The following is a 20,032-nucleotide window of genomic DNA, read 5'->3' on the forward strand; positions in this document are numbered from 1 at the left end:
GAGCCGTGGTCTCTTCTGCTTGGTGGCAGGTGGTTCGACGAGGGGTCCAAAGCCATCGATCCACGGCGATCGAATGGAAGCGCACCCCCTTTTTTCAGTTGGATCCGCTCAGGAACGGCGCCAAAGTTTAGAACATCACCGCCCGTGGGCCAGTCCGAGAAGTGGATCCGGGCCCTGAAGAGCCTATGGTGATGAAGATTATGGGGGAAGTTTCTGCCTTCCATGGACTGGAAACACCAAGAACTGGTCAACCCCAGCTGAAAAAAGATTCACGCCATGCGAAGCATGTCTCCATTCTCGCAGACGACTGCTGGAATTGTCCAAGCGGCTTTATCGATGGGGTCTCCATACCACCAATGAAAGTCGTTTCCTCGGCGGATGGCTCAGATCTGGAGGCTCGACGACCACGATATCTCCTTTGGGAGGGACGTTGCCCGTTCACGACGCTTGATTGGGTCCGGATATTTTCTGTCTCTGAACAGGACGTACTTGCTTCTCTAGGAAACCGAGGTCACTCAGGCTAGTGCTACTGAAGCTCGTGTTCGTGCGATGAAATGATGGACCGGGGTGACCGGAAGCCGAGTGTGAATTTGGGACAGCTACAGTACAAAATTACAAGTTGTTCATGTGTTGCTTCATTTGTTCACTCGGATTTTCTTCAAGATACCTGGAGATGACGGTGATCGATTCCCTCATAGCATGTCGTTAGCTTTGCTTTAAAGTGCGACCCCCTGGCTTAAGTGGCGTCTCCCTTCCCTGCACTCCAAGTGAAGAACCGGCCCCCAAGAATAGGGGCCATCGTCACCCAGTATTTCGGTAAGTACAACAATGGGGCATGGGCAAACTACGCGACCGAATGAACGCTTGGGGTCCGTCAGGCTTCGGCAATGCTTCCATAGCTTCCATAGCTTCCATGGAAGCCCGCTGTGCAGCATGTCAGCTCTTGCGCACCGTACACGCGCGCCCTGTGCACAACTGCACATTTATCTTGGGCTGGGACCGGCCCTCGAAACTACCGCATCGGCCAACCTTGACACCTTGCGATGTGAAATGTCTTGTGCGCTACCTGAGATGGTTGCACTTCTTCCTCAATCATCGAACGTCAGGGGTCAATAGTCCACCGCCATGTGATCGTTTCTGCCCTTCGATAGTCATTCATCTTGCCTGTCCATTGCTCTAGTGATCGGAGTGGGGCGCAGTACCAATGAATTGAATGAACTCAAAATTCAGTCCGCCCTTGTTGTCCATCACGATGGTGTAGGTGTACAGCTGTACAAAACTACACACTACTACACATTACTATCCCTTGTTCCCCTTCGTCAAGCAAGAGCGGCGCCCCCGAAGAGGTCCCCCCATTGACCCGCTGACGGCGACAGAATTTGAGTTACGCCTGCCACGAGGGATAGTGACCCGTCGTTACACCGTTGAATGAATCAAAGAGATCAGCTTCAGTATGACTCAGGTTGGATATCAAATTCGCCGTCAGCATCAACCTCGCAGCATGACTGAGACCCAGTCAGTCGACAGTTTAACATATGTCATGAAATTGACTATGTATTCATGTATAGCCGCCCCCGACACTGACAGGCTAAAATCTCCCGATTGCGATATTTGCTCCGAGACGGCCGTGAACCAACGGTCCCAGCTCGTTCCATCATCTTCCGCCCCGCCAGCTTTGCGTGCCTACCATCTGATTATGGTCGGCCATTTATGCCCTCTTCTCCGACAGGAATGGGGACTTGAAGACTTGTCATGTGGTCCTGTAAAGTTGCTCGTCCTGGCCATCGGCGCTATCACAATGGCACCATAGTCTTTATGAACAACACCATCACCAATTGAGGCCTCATATATCCGATCGGGCTCGATTGCGCGCTCTGTGCTTCCGTGTCCAAGGATATTTAGTTCGATTGAGAGACACGTGAGACTGTGGCGGCCGCCTTACTGGCTTCAGGTTGTGAGGCCGAGTTGGCTTGACGTTAAATGCTGGTAAGCTACCGATACAGCACCTGATGATTCTCAGATGCATTCGATGCCACGCCACGCCAAGCCCGCAAGCATGTCAGACCGCCGATATGATAATGTTGCACGATAGCACACTTCCCGAGTGACTGACTCATTGAGTTGCCAACTGGAGACTGCCCTCCGGTCTCTAGAGTATGGAAAGGGTAACAGATCGCCACGTGGTGCAGGCTCAAGGCTCAGAGCAGAAGATCAACATTCATAACGAATGCTCCATCTAGTTGGCGATCTCCATGAAACAGCCCATCGCGGAGCCAGTGATTGTCGGGACCAGGATCCTCAGCCTTCTTGTTGTGGCTGGAGGGGTGGGCCGAGAATACTATGTAGTACGTACTAACCTAGTACATAGTTGAAAAGTGTACCAATTTTAGAAAGCTGGGGACTACACTGCTGAGGTACTAGGAAGTGGGTGGAAGAAGAGACGGAACGTTCCACTTTGAAGAACCTACGACCTCGATTCAAAAGTGATGAACCTGGTCGCGTTCTTGTGAAGCAGGCAAGTTTTGCCCATTTAATAATTTCTGTTCCAGGGAAAGACTGTTTATGGGTAGATAACGCCTTTCAGAGGATAATCAAGCCCTGGCGCATAAGTAACCCTATTAAGATTCTCCAATATTGGAGTCAGATTTCAAGCCAAACATCACGCCCAGGCCTACCTGCATGTGTATACTCCTCATCTTTCAATAAGGGAGGCTTCTAAACCTCGGCTCTCACCTAATCATCCAGTGTGTTCTCGAGAGATGAGACAAGTATCACCGACCTCCGCGCAACGTCCATGTAGACGAGCTCTTTCCTGATAAGCAGAGCTCCTTCTTTATAGTTCAAGCGGGGCCAAACTCAGTGATCGTTCATCCAGGGTTTTCTGCGAGTTTAAAGACCATCTGCCTCGTCATACCTTAACGGTGTCGACAATCCTACATGTGCTGTAGCTACGAACGAAGCGCAGTGGTATTATATGATTATCATCTGGGAGACTGGTACTCAAGATGCTGTATGCCGTTACCTACAATTAGCGACTAAACTGAAAGACCAGTCTATCAATAGTCAACCTTCGGCTTGGTACCTCTTCTTTCTGAGTGGGCGTTCGAACTGAGATTGACGCGTCCAGGTCTGCATTCACTGCCGTCTCCAGTTCTATTTTAAGATACAGTATTTCTGAGTAGATATGGATCCGATGTAACTGAGCACAGCTTTTTGCGTCCAATGTACAGTATCACTATCCATGCACCCACTTGACCTGACAGCGCCGGAGTTGTGATCTGTCAATTCTATCGCCATGCTGGCTCAATCTCCCTCCAGAACAGCACTGACATTCTCTTTGCGTTTCATCGCAGTCGACTGAACACAAAAGCAAGCGCAATGGCTCGATTTGTGACATATCTCATTCAACGGCGCGCGCGCCACCCACCTGCACCAAGACGGGGCTGGCTGGAGGGCTGTAAGCCAGTGGAGAACGACAAGCTTATCCGGCAGGTTGTGGTTGATTCTCCGGAGCAGCGATGGTCTGGACAATTCATTGTACTTTTTTTTTTCTTTGGGATGATTTGAGCGGCTGGCTATTCGAGCGAGATCAATAAGGGAGAAGTCCCTCACTCAATACTTGAAATACTGGTGTTTGACTTGGATCAACGGGCTGAGTATGCTCAATTGGAAGTCGGCCAGGGAATGATCTTGATCTTAGGTCCCTACTAGACTAAGGTACTATTCATTCCGCAGTAAACAATCTCTACATTGTCCCTACCACCCACTAGTTACCTCCGACTAGTTTCCATTCGTCAAGCCTTCAACAGTTTGGAAGTTGAAAATGAGATCTGTGCTCTGCGAAGAATAGGCTAGTCGGGGTATATCCGGGGTGCGACCATGATCACCTCCGACACGAACGTCCTATCCTACCATCCAGCACATCCCTACAGGAATCATGACTCCATGAGTGTACCACTGTAAAAACGCGCATCAAGTGGATCTAAGGAGATTTTTTTCCACTGTGAAGATCATCAATAATTGTCAGTTGATCTCCACCCGTCCACCGCTCTGATGTCAAAGCGCACGGATACCTGTCAGAGTAGGGTCTTCTGGATGTCAATCGTTATTTTCCCCGGCTCCACAGTCCACACTCAGTCGAGACGTGAAGCTCAGGGCACCTATGAAATTGGAGTTACAGGTTTCACGCGGGTGGAGTACATAGAGAAGCCGAGTAGCTCAACTGCTAAAGACATTCCATTTTTTCAGTTGCTTCCTATGCTCATCGAGTGTCAAGTATGGCCGTCGGCGTCTAGTACTGTACTGTCGCCGCTTTGAATGTGCTTATCGAGTCAACCGCCGATGGGTCTCTCTTCTGAGGGTACTAGACGTAGATGGTTCTGTATCACAAAGTGTACACATATAACGGTAGTAGATCGCAACTAGAAATATGCACGTCGGTACTTCGAATCCTACCTTCACCTGAACTAGGAACCAACCGGAAGTAGGGCAATCGTCATTGGCATATCGCTTCTGCAAGATGTATTCCAGGACTCAGTAGGTAGATCACAATCGACGAGATAGCTCATGTTTGTCCATCAGGGATTGCTGAGCACAGCAGGGCCAGCTAGGTAGAGGACTGTCTGTTCCTTCTCAGAACCGTCTGTGCCGTGCATCTGTGCAGGTCGCAGGTCACAGCGATCGACATTTCCATGATCTATCGACAAATCACTGGGGCGATAAGACTACTCCAACAGGTGAAGTTTGAACTATTGGATTGAATGAAACCCGTTCTTTTGATTTATTTTTTTTCGTGAGAGACAGACTGTGAGTGGCTTCCAGAAGAAAAGAGGTATATTCATGTCTTGTTGACTTTGAAGTACCTCCAAGGCTCCGAATTGACACTTACCCATCTACGCTTAAGCTCTCCGTCAACTCACTTGGCATGACCGCAACAAACCCTCCACGACTGGGTATTCGAGTACAACCGTTAAGCCAGCCGAAAAGAGGCGAGAGAGCGGGAAGACGGGAGACGCCTCTTTGGCTGATCTCTCAAGCACGATCTCCGTCACTCATGTGACAGATCACATGACTGTAAAGTCAAGGTCTCGTATGATGTAGGAGCGACGAGTTCTTTCCATGATTACTCTTGTGTACGAGAATTCTGCTTGACTAAAGTAGAGTACATTATATCATCATGATGACCGGCTGCATAAGGTATGGCCCGAACCCATATTGTAGACAGTGCACCACTGCATACCTCGAGTATGGTGAGCACCAAAAGAGCTGGAGGGGATAATGATTCAGTAGGCCAAGCATTGCAACACTTAATGACCTACATTGTGACCTAACAGCGTTTCGGTCAACTAATACTACCACTACTTCCGATTTCTTCAGGCTAGAAGTCCTTATTTGTAGTTAGGACCTACAGAAGGACGAGAGGAAGAGGAAACGCAGCTTGCTTGGGGAATGAAGGATGAAGCGAGAACTATAGCGAATCAGTATTGGGGATCCTATAGTGAGACTGACAGAGTTTAGACCACCCAAAATCCATCCAAAAATCTATGCCTTACTCTAGAAAAGACCAGCGAGGTGCTTGTAGTGCTGCTACTAGAATTCTGCCATCGGCCATCGTAGGAAATACTCCCAAAATGCATTTGACGTGAACTGGAACCCTTAGTGTGAGCCCGCAGAAGCTGTGTACATGCAACTATACGTCTGAGTCCATATACGCTTACTCGTGCATCGCTTCTTACCTACTCACCCGAGACTCACAATTGCCTTCCAGTCTCGGATTACCTGCTGTCTACTCAAAAGACTTTGTTCTCGTGTTAGAAGCCAGTTAGCCCTCACCTGGATACTGAACATAAAAGACCTGAAATTTCATTGGAAACCAACAGCCTAGATTGCATGAATTCGATTTTTGCGGAGCTGGCATCAACATGGTATTTTAATTACAAGATGATTTATGTGAGACTTTATCATCACGGAACATGACAAATTGGTGTGGCCTTAGGTCAAATCCATCGAATGGCGTGTGAATTGCGTGGTAGGTACGAGCATCAGTCTGTAGGTAGTAGTGATATACATCCACGTCCACCCGTCTGGACCATCGCATTGCTTTCATCAAGTTGCGAGGCCCCTCACAAGGCAGATTGTACCATCTTTCTCGTCCATGTGATCACATATAATCCCAGGAACCCGAAGTATTTGCATACTTACTCACATCTTGCTCTTCTTCCTCCCGCTCTTCTCACGACTATACTAAGTCTGGAACCTACCTGCAAGCTGGAACCAAGTTTCTGAAGAAAAAAAGAGAAACTAAGTTGAATAACTGAAAGCCCCAACCCTTGAATAAGGCAGTCGTTTCAAGAGGATTCACGAGGAAATACAGGCTGACCTCTAATTGAAATCGTCGAGCCTGCGCGCTTCGCGGAATCGCTTCGGCTCAGCCGTCTACGGCCTCGGGCCGTCCCGTTTCAAAGTGCCTCATTCACTGTGACACGCTCACTTCTTCATGGAAGGTAGACCCATCTAAGAATACTTCAATGACCCTTCCTTTCCTAGCTCGTAGAAGTTTCATGAAACTCCGTTATTGAATCTAACAACCTCCCATTTCATTCTTCATTGGCCGACTTAGTGAGTTTCGGTTATACATCGACTTTCGGCTATCTGATATATTGGGACAAAATGGCCCATACAAATCCAACGGTCGATTCTTCAAGCTCTGAAGAAAAGCAGGCCCGACCATCAAATGAGATATCATCCATACCTGAGATAAAGAAGAATTTCTTGGAGACCGACAGGAAACGAGGACATCATCACCGCACCGCTCGGCGCTCCTTCTCAGGTTCACGAATGACAATACCGATACCTCCCACGATGTGCAAATATTCTCAACCCTTCTTCAAGACCTCTTTAGACCCTTGGTGAAGCAGCTTGTGGTTACAGCGTCCGAAATCGAAATCTCCCAGGACAAATCCTGCGCCGAGAGATTGACAAGGCATTTGACCACGGGACTGTGCACGGCGACAAAGACCATCATTTGTTCATTGTCTACTACGCCGGCCATGGGAACATGCGCCATGGTAGGCTGCATCTTGGGTCGCAGACTCAGTATAGCCCGTGGCCACTGCTGGAAAATTTCCTGGTAAACCAAGATATGTACTACGATCCCACGGGTCTCAATGTTCTCTTCGTTATGTACTGATGCTTTGCTGAAAGGGTTCGGGCAACCGGGAGTGTCCGAAGAATCCAAGTTCTAGCAGCGCCGGAGCAGGCAGCCGCCTTCAAAAAAGAAAGAGAATGTGCGCGGATCTCCCGGACCTGGGATCAGTCGTGGAAAGCGTCAATCGTCTGACAAGTTTGAGCTTCCGAAAACGTGAAGGGGGAGGAAGTATGGCGGGATTCAGCTAGAGACGTGGGAAGAACGGTAGCTGGAAAAGTAGGAACGAGAACAACAGGGGAGACCGCGGGGCTCCAGCTCTGTGATCTACTACCTTTACCCAATAGTCAGTGAAAGCTTCAGCAGTAGAATGACCGCCATCATACCCTAGAGAAATGCCCTTGTCCACAAAAACCAGATAGCTCAGCGTGATATCGCCAGCCAGCACTAGCGTTGAGATTGATGAGGTCTTACGAGCAATGGAGAAACATGATATCAACAGGTGCACTGCTCCAATCTCCGATATTCTCCTCCTCGTTCGTATGAGTTCCATCCCAGCTGACTTCCTCAATCATTCCGGCTTTCACCCATCCGTGCAGATATCACGCAAGATATTCAATGTTGACTGCAGAAGGGGGGTTTCCTACGTGCCTTATACTTATACATGTGACTCGGTGCCAGTGCAGAAACAATATGCGTACCATGTCACTTTATTTGATAGTGTATACCTGCCACGAGAAGCATACCAATGACATTCAAGTTCAGCCTCAGTGCTTGCTCTGATTTTGTGGAGACCGAGCCCTGTCCGTAAAACCCAGTTGAAGGACGCCAGATACATGACAGTGTTTTGTGACCGCACATAGGTAAACCGATGCCTTTACTCTACCGTACTGACTCCTTCAATGTTCTCTTACACTACCCGACGTAGCTGAAGTGGCATGTAAGGATTCTAGACGGCACTAAGGTCTTGAACACACATTTGTTTCTATTTTTATTTTTTTATAACAAAAAAAAGAAACGAACGCAAAAGAGAATGCTCAAAATACCCTCATGCAGTATGATAAAAATGCAGGAGCTATCAAGCCCAGAAAAACAAAAAAGCCATACTAAAATGAGCCAAAGCCTACCTAATAAAAAGGTGGAATAGCTCGAATAACAAGGGCAGCTGGTCAACTCCGTAAGAATCCAAAAAAAGACTAGCAAAATAGAAGCACAACCAGAACCAAAGCCAAAAAAGAATCAAGAACCCCACTCAAATGTAAACCATCTGCTCTGCAACCGCCGGATGGAGCACTGTGACATTGTCTCCGGGCGCGGGAGGACGAGAGTTGTTGTGGTTGATCAACTGGTCATAATAGTAAGCACGGACGTACTTACGAGCGCGATCGGCAAATCGGTCAGACAGGAAAGCAGGCGTGCTGTAACTGATAGAACGTGTGCAACGGCCCATCATGTAGCAAATGCTATGAGTCAGTTCCTGAATAGCGTCCGCAGGGCTCATTCCGAGTTGCGGCTTCACTTTAGGGTTGCTGAAGATCTCGTCGTGCACAACCACATATCGAGCGGAGCGAGCGGAGCCTTGAAGTGGACACTGAGCCTGGAGGAAGAATTCCCAGTAAATAGGGCGAGTGACCGCGCGATCAACAACCATACCAGGCTGGGGGTTCCAAGTTCTGTCCTGATCCTTCTGATTGGTAGGGAAGAAGCGAGTGTTGTGTCGTTTGCCCCCAACGATGATACTGATATTGGGTTGAGCATTCGCGGCGTAAAGAGATTGAGTGGCTGCCTTGATCTGTTGAAGCTCGGTTGTCACGACCATGTCGTACTGTCCTTCACTCACACCATCTCGGTAGACAAGAATGTTTTGAGGAAGAGCACCCTTGTTGCTCTGCTTCCAGCGGCGAAGACGTCCCGTCAACATCGACTTCAGGTATTGAACTTCCTCCACGCGAGGATCCTGAATTTTAACCTGACCAGGCCACTGCCCCATCGTCGAATCCACGCTTGCAACAATTGAAGCAATGCTAGGGAAACTCTCAGGGTCAGTGGCGGACGGGTGAGTGACATCGAGGCCAACAACCATGGTCTTGCCGGAGGCGATCAATGGAGAGGGTGTGTCCAGGACCTGATTGACACCTCCCAGGCGAAGATTGATTTTCATGGCATTGTTGGCAAAGTACTGGTCGTTGTTGCCCCGCTTGAAGAACTTGCTGCTCATACAGCAGTGAGTAGGAATTCCAAACTGTGTCTCACCGAGCCATTTGATGTGGTCAAAGAGCCTCTCAACGCCCGAAGGAATACAAATCACCACGAGCTCAACAGCTGGCTGGAACCCTTTCATCACCTCGAACATTTTACGAATCTGTTCAAGGCGTTTCTTCTGTTGGTCATTCGAGTTGAGTGGGATGTAGTGAATGGGGGTCCTCATGCCCCTCATGTCCATGCCGAGCTTATTCATATTATTTTGCAACGACTCAAATGCGTTCAGATCTCCCTCGATTTGGGCACCGCCTTCCTGAATGACGATTGGGACCCAGCGTTTGACAGAGACAGGGCGAGTAAATTTCTTTCTGATCAAGTTCCAAGCACCAAATGTGGGCTCCTCAACGCCACCTCCATACCTGAGTCTGGGCGCGTTCAAAGTTCGAGCGGGCACAGTGATCATCTCTTGTGACACCGAAAACCCGAATTCCTTGGTATGGTTGCCCTTGATTCCCGTGATATCTAGCCCGTGGTCCGTGATTGAGTCATAGTTTTGAGGAGGTCTCCGACAGCTGAATTTGATGATGTTCTGGCGTTGGATAGTGTTCAGTTCGCCTCGGAAAACGCGGCCAGGAGGGATCACGAGAACTTCAACTGGAAGGTAAACGGGCTTCTGCTTGTTGCCGACGTTCATCACAGGCATATGCAGTGTGATGTCCATGTTGTATTCTGTGAAGATTTCCAGTCAGCTTGTACTTTACGGAGAACTGAATCACAATTTCAGAGGTTAGAAGCTTACCCATTTTGAAGTATTCCTTGACGGTCATGTACCGATTCTTGTCCTTATGCCAGAAGCTTACATTCTCGGGAGACGACCCAAGCCTCGAGATCCGAGGTGGATGGGGGTCCTGGGCGCCGTCACCGGGCTCCGCAACACCCCAGATAGTCTTGCGTCGGCGAGGTGCTCCCTTCGTCTTCGAATCCTGCAGATGAGTGACCTCGACTTGGAGCATCTTCACAAACCGGGTTAAGAGCTCTGCATTCTGACCATAGTACTTCGCGAAGGCCGCAATGAAATGCTCCATGGGGCCGGGCTTGTAGAAAGCACTATGATTGACGCTCAAATTGACAAGCATACGACCACCGCCAAGTCGCACACTGGCATAGTAACCTCGAAGACACACCAGACCGGTCGTAAGATCCTCTTGCTGCTGGCGTCTATCAATCCAGTAGAATCGGTTGTTGTTGCTTTTCCCCAGTGTGACAACACCCGCGTCCCGGCCAGGGTATGCACCGAGGAGAATGTTCATAGCCCTAACAACAACGGCCTCATTCTCGACAAGAGAGCGCTTCTGCGGGTCTCGCAAACCTTGAAGAAGGACTTGAGGATCGATGAGGCCGTTGCGCTCCAAGGTCACCGAGAAGGTCGACTGCTCACGGTCATTGATGGTCACCTGGAATTCAGGGGCTTTATCAAGGTTGCCGGTGGTCACCAGTTCATTTGCGTAGTCAGTAGCTGGGTGCGCCGCTCGAATTTGTTTCACGGCCAAAATTTGCGCCCAGATCAATGGTAGTTGGCGCTTGTGGCTGGGCTCCGGCTTGAATTTCGCAATGTACGAGTAGATTTTCATGCCGTCGTCAAAATCCAACTTGAAGTAGTTGGCACGCAGCTGGATCTGTTTTCCCCTGGTGCCATATCCAGGCCGCAAAGCCAACTTGCCCGTCTCGCTGGGCTTTGCCTGCATACATTGATCTTCGTAATTGTGGACAAGGGCTGAGTGAGCCGGGGGGTTGGCGTACACCTTCCTGTTTAAATCATTAGCGTGTTGCTCTTCACTTTTGACTTTCAGCTGTGTGCATCACTTACCCCGAGTGCGGAAACCGTTCTTCGTCGCTGCCACCACGACCACGACCACCACCACCACCGCCGCGTCCACCACCACCTTGATAACCACCGCGGCCACCACCACCACCGCGGCCACCACCGTAACCACCACCACCACCATAACCACCACCGCGACCACCACCGTAGCCACCATCACCACCACGTCCACGTCCACGGCCGTATCCAGACATGTTGTCTAGAAACCCGAGGTGAGAAAGTGGAACAGGATGTGAAAGGAGAAAGTGACGTGACTAACCGGGGAGTAAGCCGATTCAAGTCGAAACTTGCTCCGAGGGTCAGTGGCGAAGTGGTTCAGACCTCTCCACGAGATTTAACTGCGCGAAGATTGTAAAGAGTCTGAGCTCGCAAGGTCAGACTTGAACCCTAAGACAGGGCAGGAAGTCTAGCTTGGAATTGTAGAAGACGTCTGAGTGACGTCGGCAGTTGAAAGTGAGGTTTGAAATCGAAGGTGAAAGCGATGTGAAGGAAAGAGAAAGGAGGAAGAATGGATCTGAAGATCAAGATTTTAAATGAAAGGGAAGACGATGTTTGTTTGTCTGTGGGACTCGTTAGCGTATTGATCCAGAAGCGCGTAGAAGACGACTATGAACAGAAACTCAAACCCCCTGGAAGACTTGTTTGCTTGATGCCTGTGAGGGGACACGCGAGTGTTTGGTCGAGCGATGGAAATGCAGAGAATTTCAACGGCATAAACACATGACTCGATCACGCTCAGTTGCCTTCGGCCAATGTGGAAGTGTGGAGAAGGTAGGTAGGTATGAAGAGAAGCTCACAGATCAGGCTCGTAAATCAATTGAAACTCTTGAACACAAGTAGAACAGAAGAGTGATAGCCAATGAAGAAATGTCGTCAAGGTGAAGGGGTAAGGAATTGCGTAGCATGAAGCACACCGTTCACGTACCTTGGTAAGGCCCAAGACAGCCGCACAGTTTGAAATTTTGAAATTTTGAATAATCAAAATATGAATCGAATTCTTATTTTGATGTTGATGGAAGAGGAAGGAGGGAGAGTGGAGGAGGTGTGAAAGGATGATTTATATAGTCAGAGGAGGCTGAAGCCTGGAGGAACCCACAGGATGATTCTCTGCCTAACCCCAGATATCTATATATTGCTGGAATGCTCACGATTCTAGGGCTTTGGAAAGACTCATGGCCCTGTCACGGGAGATCAGAATGCACATCAAAATGGGGACAAATTTAGTCTCACCTCACTTAGGCGACGATAACTCAGAGCAAGATGAGATGGTCATACCTGCCCGGGGAAAAGGCAAAGTTTCTCTGATCTTTCTGGCTTACGACACCATGTGAATTCTGAATTGAGATATAAGAAATATGTATTGTGTCTAAACATTATGTAAAAAATCTATCAAGCCTTTTGGAGTATAAAGCGGAGCTCGGAATAGAGCAAAAACAATCAGACCAAATCAGAAGAGGCCGGCCACCGAAAAAAGTAACTCCCAATAAAGTATCAAGACGCCAAGTGAAAAACGATGATGAGCTGGCTGAAGCGAACAAGAAAGAAAAAAACAAGATAGAGGAAGACAACGAGGGGCAGAGATAATATTACATTGGAACACTGAGGCGATCAATAGAAGACAGCCTCCAGCGCCTCAACATTTCCGCCAGCGTTTCGGACGGCACGCAGAGCGGCTTCGCTCATTTTGCGACGACGTTCTCGAGCCTCTTGTTCTCGGCGCGCCTTGGTCTTGGAGCTGCCCGAGGGGGCAACACCGGTGAGGATCTTCTTGCTGTCGTGAGCTGTGAAGTTGACGAAAGAAACATTGACCGACTTATTCGCACCGCGAGGACTGGTAGAGCTTTTTGTGGGCTTTGGTGTGGACGTGCTCTGACCGGAAAGCTTTCGGCTGTGCTTTCGGCTGTGGCTGCTCCGGGCACTGTTGCTGGCGTCCTTTGGGGAACCCCCGGACGGGGATCGTGACGGAGAAGAGGAGACATTGTGAGCTTGAGGAGCAGCGAAGGGGGCCATGAACTTTTGGCCGCCCATGGTGAGTAATGAAGGGTCGTTCGACATATCAAAGGAGGGGTCCATCTGAATCATCAACCCTCCTTGCATCATATCTTGTTGGCCGTTAGCCGTTGAAAGAGAGCGCTGAGGCGCGGGGGATGGGACCATAGAGTGATAGTTGGTTGACGGTTGGGAGACCCGAGAGGGCATAGGGGACCACCACTGAGCCTCCTGGCTTTGGAGATCGGGGGTGAACGAGAGAGAGGCAGTGAGGGAGTCAGAATAACACGAGGATAAAGAGTGAGGATCGGATGAGTGTGAGGTAGAAAAAATGTCGTCCGCCGAAGAGGGACTGGAGTTGGTCAATGCCGAAGAAGCAGAGTGGCTCATGTACTGCTGCGAATGGCGAGCAAGGGCATCTGCAGACGGTGATGGCATCGAAATCGCGGGTGATTGGTGGAAGAGACGAGCATCATATTGAGCAGCCATTTCTGCAGAGGAGCGAGGGTGCTGCACAGACGCAGCATCCCCAAGACCTCCCTGCTGTAGGAGGATATCGGATGGTGGGGGGGACAAAGGCAGGCGATCATCTGAGCCGGTGAGGGTGAAGTTTTGAATTCGCTGGGCCCAAGCCTCTGGGTAAGACATTCTTCCCTTCAAAATCGTTGATTGCATCAAGCTGGGCGAGAAACTTTGCTTGCGCATCAGATTGCGGCGCTCATTCGGGTTGCGATGGCGAATGGACTTGGGAGTGAGGAGTGCGCTCTTGGTCGCCTTGCGCTCAGGAGTTACTGGAGGAGTCGTTGGAGCGACAGCACTGGTAGCCCGGTGAGTCAGGGTTGGCCGAACGGGAGTCTCAAAAGGCGTCGAAAGTTGACCGGAGATCACGGACGGGTGGACAGTCTCTGAAAAAGCAAACTGATCACCGAGGCAGCTATCGTCCTGCAGGGACCAGTCCTGCGGCCAGGGTTGCGGTGATGAAGGAAGGCGTTTGGAGGTGGAGACAGTGGGCGAGAGATCGCCACACTCGCTCGATAGAGAGTCGAGCGGGAAGAACTGGTCCCAATGAGTGCTGGAGAGCATGGGATCTTTGCCATCAGACGCGGGGGTATCCACGTTGACGTATTGGTGGAAAATGTCATTGAATGAGTGGTCGAAAGGTTGGGCGAACATCTTTGCGTTGAGGAACTTCCGTTTGCGGCCAGAATCCAGTAGTGAGGAAGTAATGTTCGACGATTTGATTGGCAACCACACAATAAGAGGTTGCGATGGACTGGCAGCCAATAAGGGCGAGACTTCTTGCAGTGACAGAAGAACAGACTCAGCGGGATTCAAATCGGAGATCTGCGGAGATCGACCGGCTTTACCGATAAGAGTCGAGCAAGAAAGCTGGGGTGAATGACGAATGCTTGCTTGCAAAGGGTGCAAAGGGTGCAAATCAATTGGAACGAGTGCAAACCACCGAGCAGAGTCAACAAGGGCCTGTTTGAATGACTGTGGCTGTTTGATTGCTTGTCAATTGATGAAAACACTGCTGAGTATGCAAAAAAGGCAAAGCAAACAAACAGGTCGAGGCGACTATTTGAAGGTCTGCAGAAGATTCCCAGCCTTGGACTTTCTGCACACATTCCTGAGCATCGGGCCAGAGGGCCCTAGGAATGTATAGTCCTGTGGGACAGCCCGGTTGGTCTGTGGACTTTGATCGACAGACTCCACTGTCACGGTACGAGGAATGACAGGAGACACCTTCTGCCTCATGAGGCCAATCGAAGAATCTTTCACGCTCCGATAAACTGCTGAAGCTCTTTGAAGCGCGAGATGGGGCTCCACCCCCAGAGTGGATATCCGGTCCGATAGCCACCCGCAGGCATGCAGTAGGCTCTCTTTTCCAGCCGCACTAGGCCTGCAGTGGGGACCAGACATAGGTTCATGTGGCGGGAGAAGTGCAGAAGAGCCTCAGAGGCATGTTACTTCCATGATCTCTTCCAATCGCCGAGCTGGACAAAGCTTCTGTGGTGGTATATACACATGAAGCTCTTGCCAAGCGGATCAGGAGCAACATCACCCACCCAGGCAAAGCGCTCAAGTTTGGTCTGAGTGGATCAGTGGAGGCCAGTAGTCTCGTATCTGGCCCTCGTGGGTTGGGTGTAGGCGTCATGACACCTGTGGTCCGGTCATCCACGGCCCTGTCCTGATTGCTTCGATTGAATGAGCGGGCTCGCCGCCTACTACAGTACTGTAGCCTCCCCTCTCCATGCTCCTGACCCAGTGCCTTCCATTTGACATGGTTCCACTCGTTTTGCCATCGTGAGAGCTTTGCCGAGTCGTCACTCCAAGACCATCTGCACTGCGACGGGGTGGTGGTCTTCTCCCCCGAATCGCATTGAAAGCTGGAATGTGGGTCGAAATTTTGGGAGGCTGGACGGAATGTAATTCCCGCTCAAGCAATGCCCTAGACAAATCATGAGCAGCTTGGCCAGAGCTGCCGGGCCATTGAGATCGCTTCATCTCGCGTAGTATAGCCATGAGTGGAGTTGAAGAAACAAAACGTCGGACCTGCATGAGATCTTCACGAGAAACTGATGTGGTTGGGTTCTACCCATCTTAAGCTTGATGCTATTATTATCAAGCTATCGTGGCACAGATGTGAGTGGATGATATCATTTGATGTTGGAGCCAGGGACATCCCACTGTGCTTTGTCTCTCCAGAGGCAGTTTTCTTGTCAAGGGTTGTGTCTCCTTCCGTGCAAATTGAGGCCCGGCAGCCACATGAGACCGCGGCCTGATGGTTGCCTTGGAAATTTGGCAGTAAATTTTAGTCTCCCAGTCCAAGCTATTGCGAGACTCACGAAGTCATGGGCCAGTCGATGGTAGCAGTTCCTTTGCCGGTCCTTTCCCCATCAGGAACACGAATCAATGATGAGTTCTGCTCTGTTCCTTGGGTCACATTGCTAGTAAGACTCAAGACGGTGCAAAAATGGGCGCCCATGACTCGCGTCCTCGGATGCTATTGCGGCACCAAATGTTGTGTACTACTACTCAGTACACAACACTACACAGTCCACCGTCCTCTCTGGAAAGTTGGGAGTTCGCATACGTTGGTCATACAAGGATTCCCAACGGATGTGGCACTGCTTGACTGCTTGACTGCTAGACAGTGATCGCCGAATCAGGAATTTGAGAGTTGGTAGGGTAAAGCCGAAGTGCAAGAGTGGGAACATCTAAATTTGGCAGGGGCCTCCTTACGTTTGCTGGAAGAACATGAATCAATTAGCCAGCCTCGTTGTCCACTAGAGCAAACTAAGCCCCGTCAGGTGGCTGCTAGCCAAGTAGAATCCCTTGTGTTCCCTCCTCTAGAATTTGGAATTCGGCAGTCCAGATTCGTAATTGCAAAGGTCCGCCGAAGCGGCGACTTCAGCGGAGCAATGTACTTCAGGTGAGTTAGTAGGTGATTAGGTAGGTCTGCCGCTTCGCTAGCTTCAATCTTCGACTGGGCATGTCAAAGACTAACGTTTCACGATGCCGAGGGATCAGGGATTATGCTAGCGTGCTACTGATCGGGACCCAGCTGGTTTACCACATCGACACCGAGAAGAATCAGGCGTGCGCTCGCAAAGTGCACGATCTCGATCCTCCTACGCAAGCGATGAACCGACTCCTGTATGAGTGGATGTTGCAGAGTCATTGACAATGCGGATGTCAGGTGGAGCATCAGGCCATCAGGCCATCAGGCCATCAGGCCATCAACAGCCGAGCTGCATCTTCCGCCAGTTGCCGACCGCTCAGATTCGGTGCGCAACCACCTCGACGGAATTACAATTGACCGATGACGATCGATCGAGGTCGCTGCACAAAAATTAGTCCTCTTGGTGGTTCCATCAGCCGAGGCTTACCGTAGTAGTCTCACTCTCCCGTATGCATGCTTCAGGAGCCTCCCTCGGTGATCACCTTGCATTTGTGATCCTACTACTGCTCTAGCACTTTCTTCCGTGTCCTCGCGCATACTCGTAGACTGAGGTGCAGTAGTACCTCCGCGATGAGAGTGATCAAACAGGAGCCCCGATCGGCCTCAGGGGTCGATTTTCCCCAGGCGATGGGCACTTAACCCACGGCTGACTCAGAATGACGAGGTGGAGAGTAAGGCATCATCAGTTGGAATGAACCTAATCCATCAGTAAGTAGCCCAAGTCAGACTTTAAATGTTTATCAAGCACAATACTAATTCGCTTTGTTCTAGTAATGATTCAGACGAATCATTATTACGAATTTCTTGATTACTACTATTGTTCACAACTCTACACTCTACACTCCACAGTAGTATATACTATGGACTATACATTTATACAGTCCTTCGCGGGGGGCTGATTAGTGCGCAATGCAGAGTGAGGTCAGATCCAGCCAAGTGAGCCGAAAATCAGGCTCAATTGCATGGGCGGAATCATCTGGCATCTGCTAGGGTGGGTAGATCGATCATCATCTTCGAAACCTTCATTACCCTTTTAGCCAGAGCCTTCTCTCACAGTCTTCTCTGAAACCTCTGATGAACTAGTAGCTCATACCGAACGATCTATACTCTTATTCTTCTGTCTGTCAGCTTCAACGATCAAGAAAATCGTTACTGTCCAGCGGTTTCCAGCTTCCTGTTGTCGCTGCGTAGGGCTCAACGCAACTGTCCAGTTGCCGTCGATTCGGCAAGTGATTTTCGCCGAGTGACTCAATCCACTTCCCCCTCCCGAAAGAGGCGATACCCCCGCGCACTGTGGGATCTCACTCTCTCAACTGGTCTCTCTACCTCTTTGGGCTCGTCGGACGATTCTTTCGTGAACCTCAGCATCTCTCGTCGACTCCCATCCGCGGTCACCGTGGACAAACTGAGTACTGCCAGTGCCAACAAGACTGTCACCTGCTGTCCCCTGCCTTGTGGCCTCCAACCCGACCGCCCACCTTTCCGGGACCTTTCTTCAGGCTGATCCGGCACCTGACATTCCTCCGCCGCTTGCATCGCGTCGCGAAATCATCACACCCTCTCAGTCTCGACCCCTCCTCAGCAAACCCTTCCTTGTTCCACAGTAAAGAAGACACAAACAATCCCACTCAACTCTACCGCCCGGACTGTAACCGAGCTGGACACCGTCAGAGGACACGCTCTCCCCCAGGCTCCCAGCATCCCTTTGATCGAAGTGTTTGTCATTTATCGGAACTTTCCAGCAAACACACACTCTTCATAGGCAAACACACACGCGCGCGCAAAGAGGAAAGACCTCGCTCAACCATCTTCGCCAATACTCACAACAAAATAAACATGTCTTCGCTTTACACGCCTGCCTGGGGCTGCCCTTAAGCGTACACACGATTCCCCGTGTGCTTCACCATGGACCTCTCTCCGTGCAATCGAGGCCTTCCTCGCATCTCTTTCTTTTCCACTCAACACTGAAAACACCAAAAGCTTCACTTCCTTCACATTTCTTTCGACCCTTCCTCTACAGGAGGAGCAAATCAATCCAGTATCTTGCTCGCCACTCCTCCGCTCTCACCTTACCTACTTCTTACCTCAACCACCGCCCACCATGGCTACCGCGCACGCTACGCATCGCGAGTCATGGGATTCACTGTCCTCCACCTTCGCCCATCTGGAGGTGTCATTTTCTCAGGATAGCTGCTACGGGTCAGACGAAGTCTCTGTCACATCCAACAAGCCCGCTCCTCTGCAGTCCAGCGTGGAGACCTTCGTTGAGAAGCGTTCGCCTACTCTGCACCCCTTCCTGAAGTCGATTCTGAAAACTTCTACATCCGATGCGCATGACGCGTCTGATGACTCGGAGTCTGAATCCGGTTACGGATCGGACGACATCGAGTTTGAGTACGACGCACTCTCTGAGGGCTCCGAGGATGAGGACGAGGATGAGGACGATAACATGTCCGACTTTTCGGTCTGGGAAGAGACTTCCGAAGTCCCCGAGACCCGCGAAGATCGCACCGACACCTTCGACGATGATTTCATCGCCTTTGAGCCCTCCGTTCGTTTTGCTACCGATATTGAGTACATCGATAGCTCCGACCTGGATATGGCAGATGACGAGGACACCACCGAGCCTCAGATGACATGCCATGAAATGATGATGTTGGCGCTCAAGGCTGGATCTTTGAGTTCTTCTGTGCTGTCCGACGACCACAGCGACGACGACGATGAGGAGCAAGAGGAACAAGAGCCCCGTCACGCCGAATTCACTCGCGCTGCTGTCACTCACCCTGAGGACTTTTCCCGTGACAACGTCGACGTGGACCGCCAACTCTTCATCGCCTACATGAATGGCATTCATGGCATCGCCGATGCTAAATACAAAGCATACATCCAGACGCAGGCGGATAACGTCCGACTTGGCAATCAAACGGAGTCGATGCATCCCGATGACGCCCACTGCATGTACCTGGATCTAATCCAAAGCCACGTCATTGGCGTCTTCCCCAACCTTCTTTCGACGGGCGAATTTGATACTCTTCTGGAACTTCGCAAGCAGAACGTCGCTGGCTTGCAAGCCGAACGCACCGCCGCCCCCCTCCCTTCCTCTCCTCACCGACTCCTTCTGGACAAGGTGGAGCATTTGCTCGAGCACCGTCTGGCTATTGGTCGGATTCATGTCCTGCCGGACGAGATGAGTTTCCTCGCCGGTGGAGTCATTCAGGCACTCGACGCCCACCAATCTCACGATTAATTTGAAGCGTTTCGATGTTCGTTTTCTTTTCACATGAAAAATCAAAAGTTGTCGTATTGTCTGCAGTGGACGATACATGGTGCCGCTCCACTCCATGTCCCT

General features: G+C 50.4%; 5 protein-coding genes across 5 annotated transcripts; 1 reads left to right on the top strand and 4 right to left on the bottom strand.

Moving 5' to 3' along the window:
* Positions 1-6,886: 6,886 nt before the first annotated feature.
* N7539_006269 (uncharacterized protein) lies at positions 6,887-7,078 on the bottom strand (the record flags this gene model as incomplete). The annotated part of the gene is made up of 1 exon (XM_056935871.1): positions 6,887-7,078. The coding sequence occupies one exon, from the start codon at positions 7,076-7,078 to the stop codon at positions 6,887-6,889; it is 192 nt and encodes a 63-aa protein (XP_056788795.1).
* Positions 7,079-8,396: 1,318 nt separating this feature from the next.
* Positions 8,397-11,091, bottom strand: N7539_006270 (argonaute/piwi family protein; the record flags this gene model as incomplete). The annotated part of the gene is made up of 2 exons (XM_056935872.1): positions 8,397-10,075; positions 10,146-11,091. The coding sequence occupies 2 exons, from the start codon at positions 11,089-11,091 to the stop codon at positions 8,397-8,399; spliced, it is 2,625 nt and encodes an 874-aa protein (XP_056788796.1).
* Positions 11,092-11,209: 118 nt separating this feature from the next.
* On the bottom strand, positions 11,210-11,422 carry N7539_006271 (uncharacterized protein; the record flags this gene model as incomplete). The annotated part of the gene is made up of 1 exon (XM_056935873.1): positions 11,210-11,422. One exon carries the CDS (start codon positions 11,420-11,422, stop codon positions 11,210-11,212), a length of 213 nt encoding a protein of 70 aa, XP_056788797.1.
* A 1,414-nt stretch (positions 11,423-12,836) lies between these two features.
* Positions 12,837-14,390, bottom strand: wetA (developmental regulatory protein WetA; the record flags this gene model as incomplete). The annotated part of the gene is made up of 1 exon (XM_056935874.1): positions 12,837-14,390. The coding sequence occupies one exon, from the start codon at positions 14,388-14,390 to the stop codon at positions 12,837-12,839; it is 1,554 nt and encodes a 517-aa protein (XP_056788798.1).
* A 4,394-nt stretch (positions 14,391-18,784) lies between these two features.
* On the top strand, positions 18,785-19,930 carry N7539_006273 (uncharacterized protein; the record flags this gene model as incomplete). Its single annotated transcript, XM_056935875.1, has 1 exon — positions 18,785-19,930. One exon carries the CDS (start codon positions 18,785-18,787, stop codon positions 19,928-19,930), a length of 1,146 nt encoding a protein of 381 aa, XP_056788799.1.
* Between the last annotated feature and the right edge of the window lie 102 nt (positions 19,931-20,032).

This window comes from Penicillium diatomitis, assembly GCF_028827545.1.
Source record: "Penicillium diatomitis strain IBT 30728 chromosome Unknown utg000008l_segment0_segment0, whole genome shotgun sequence".
In the NCBI taxonomy this organism is placed as follows: Eukaryota; Fungi; Ascomycota; class Eurotiomycetes; order Eurotiales; family Aspergillaceae; genus Penicillium; species Penicillium diatomitis.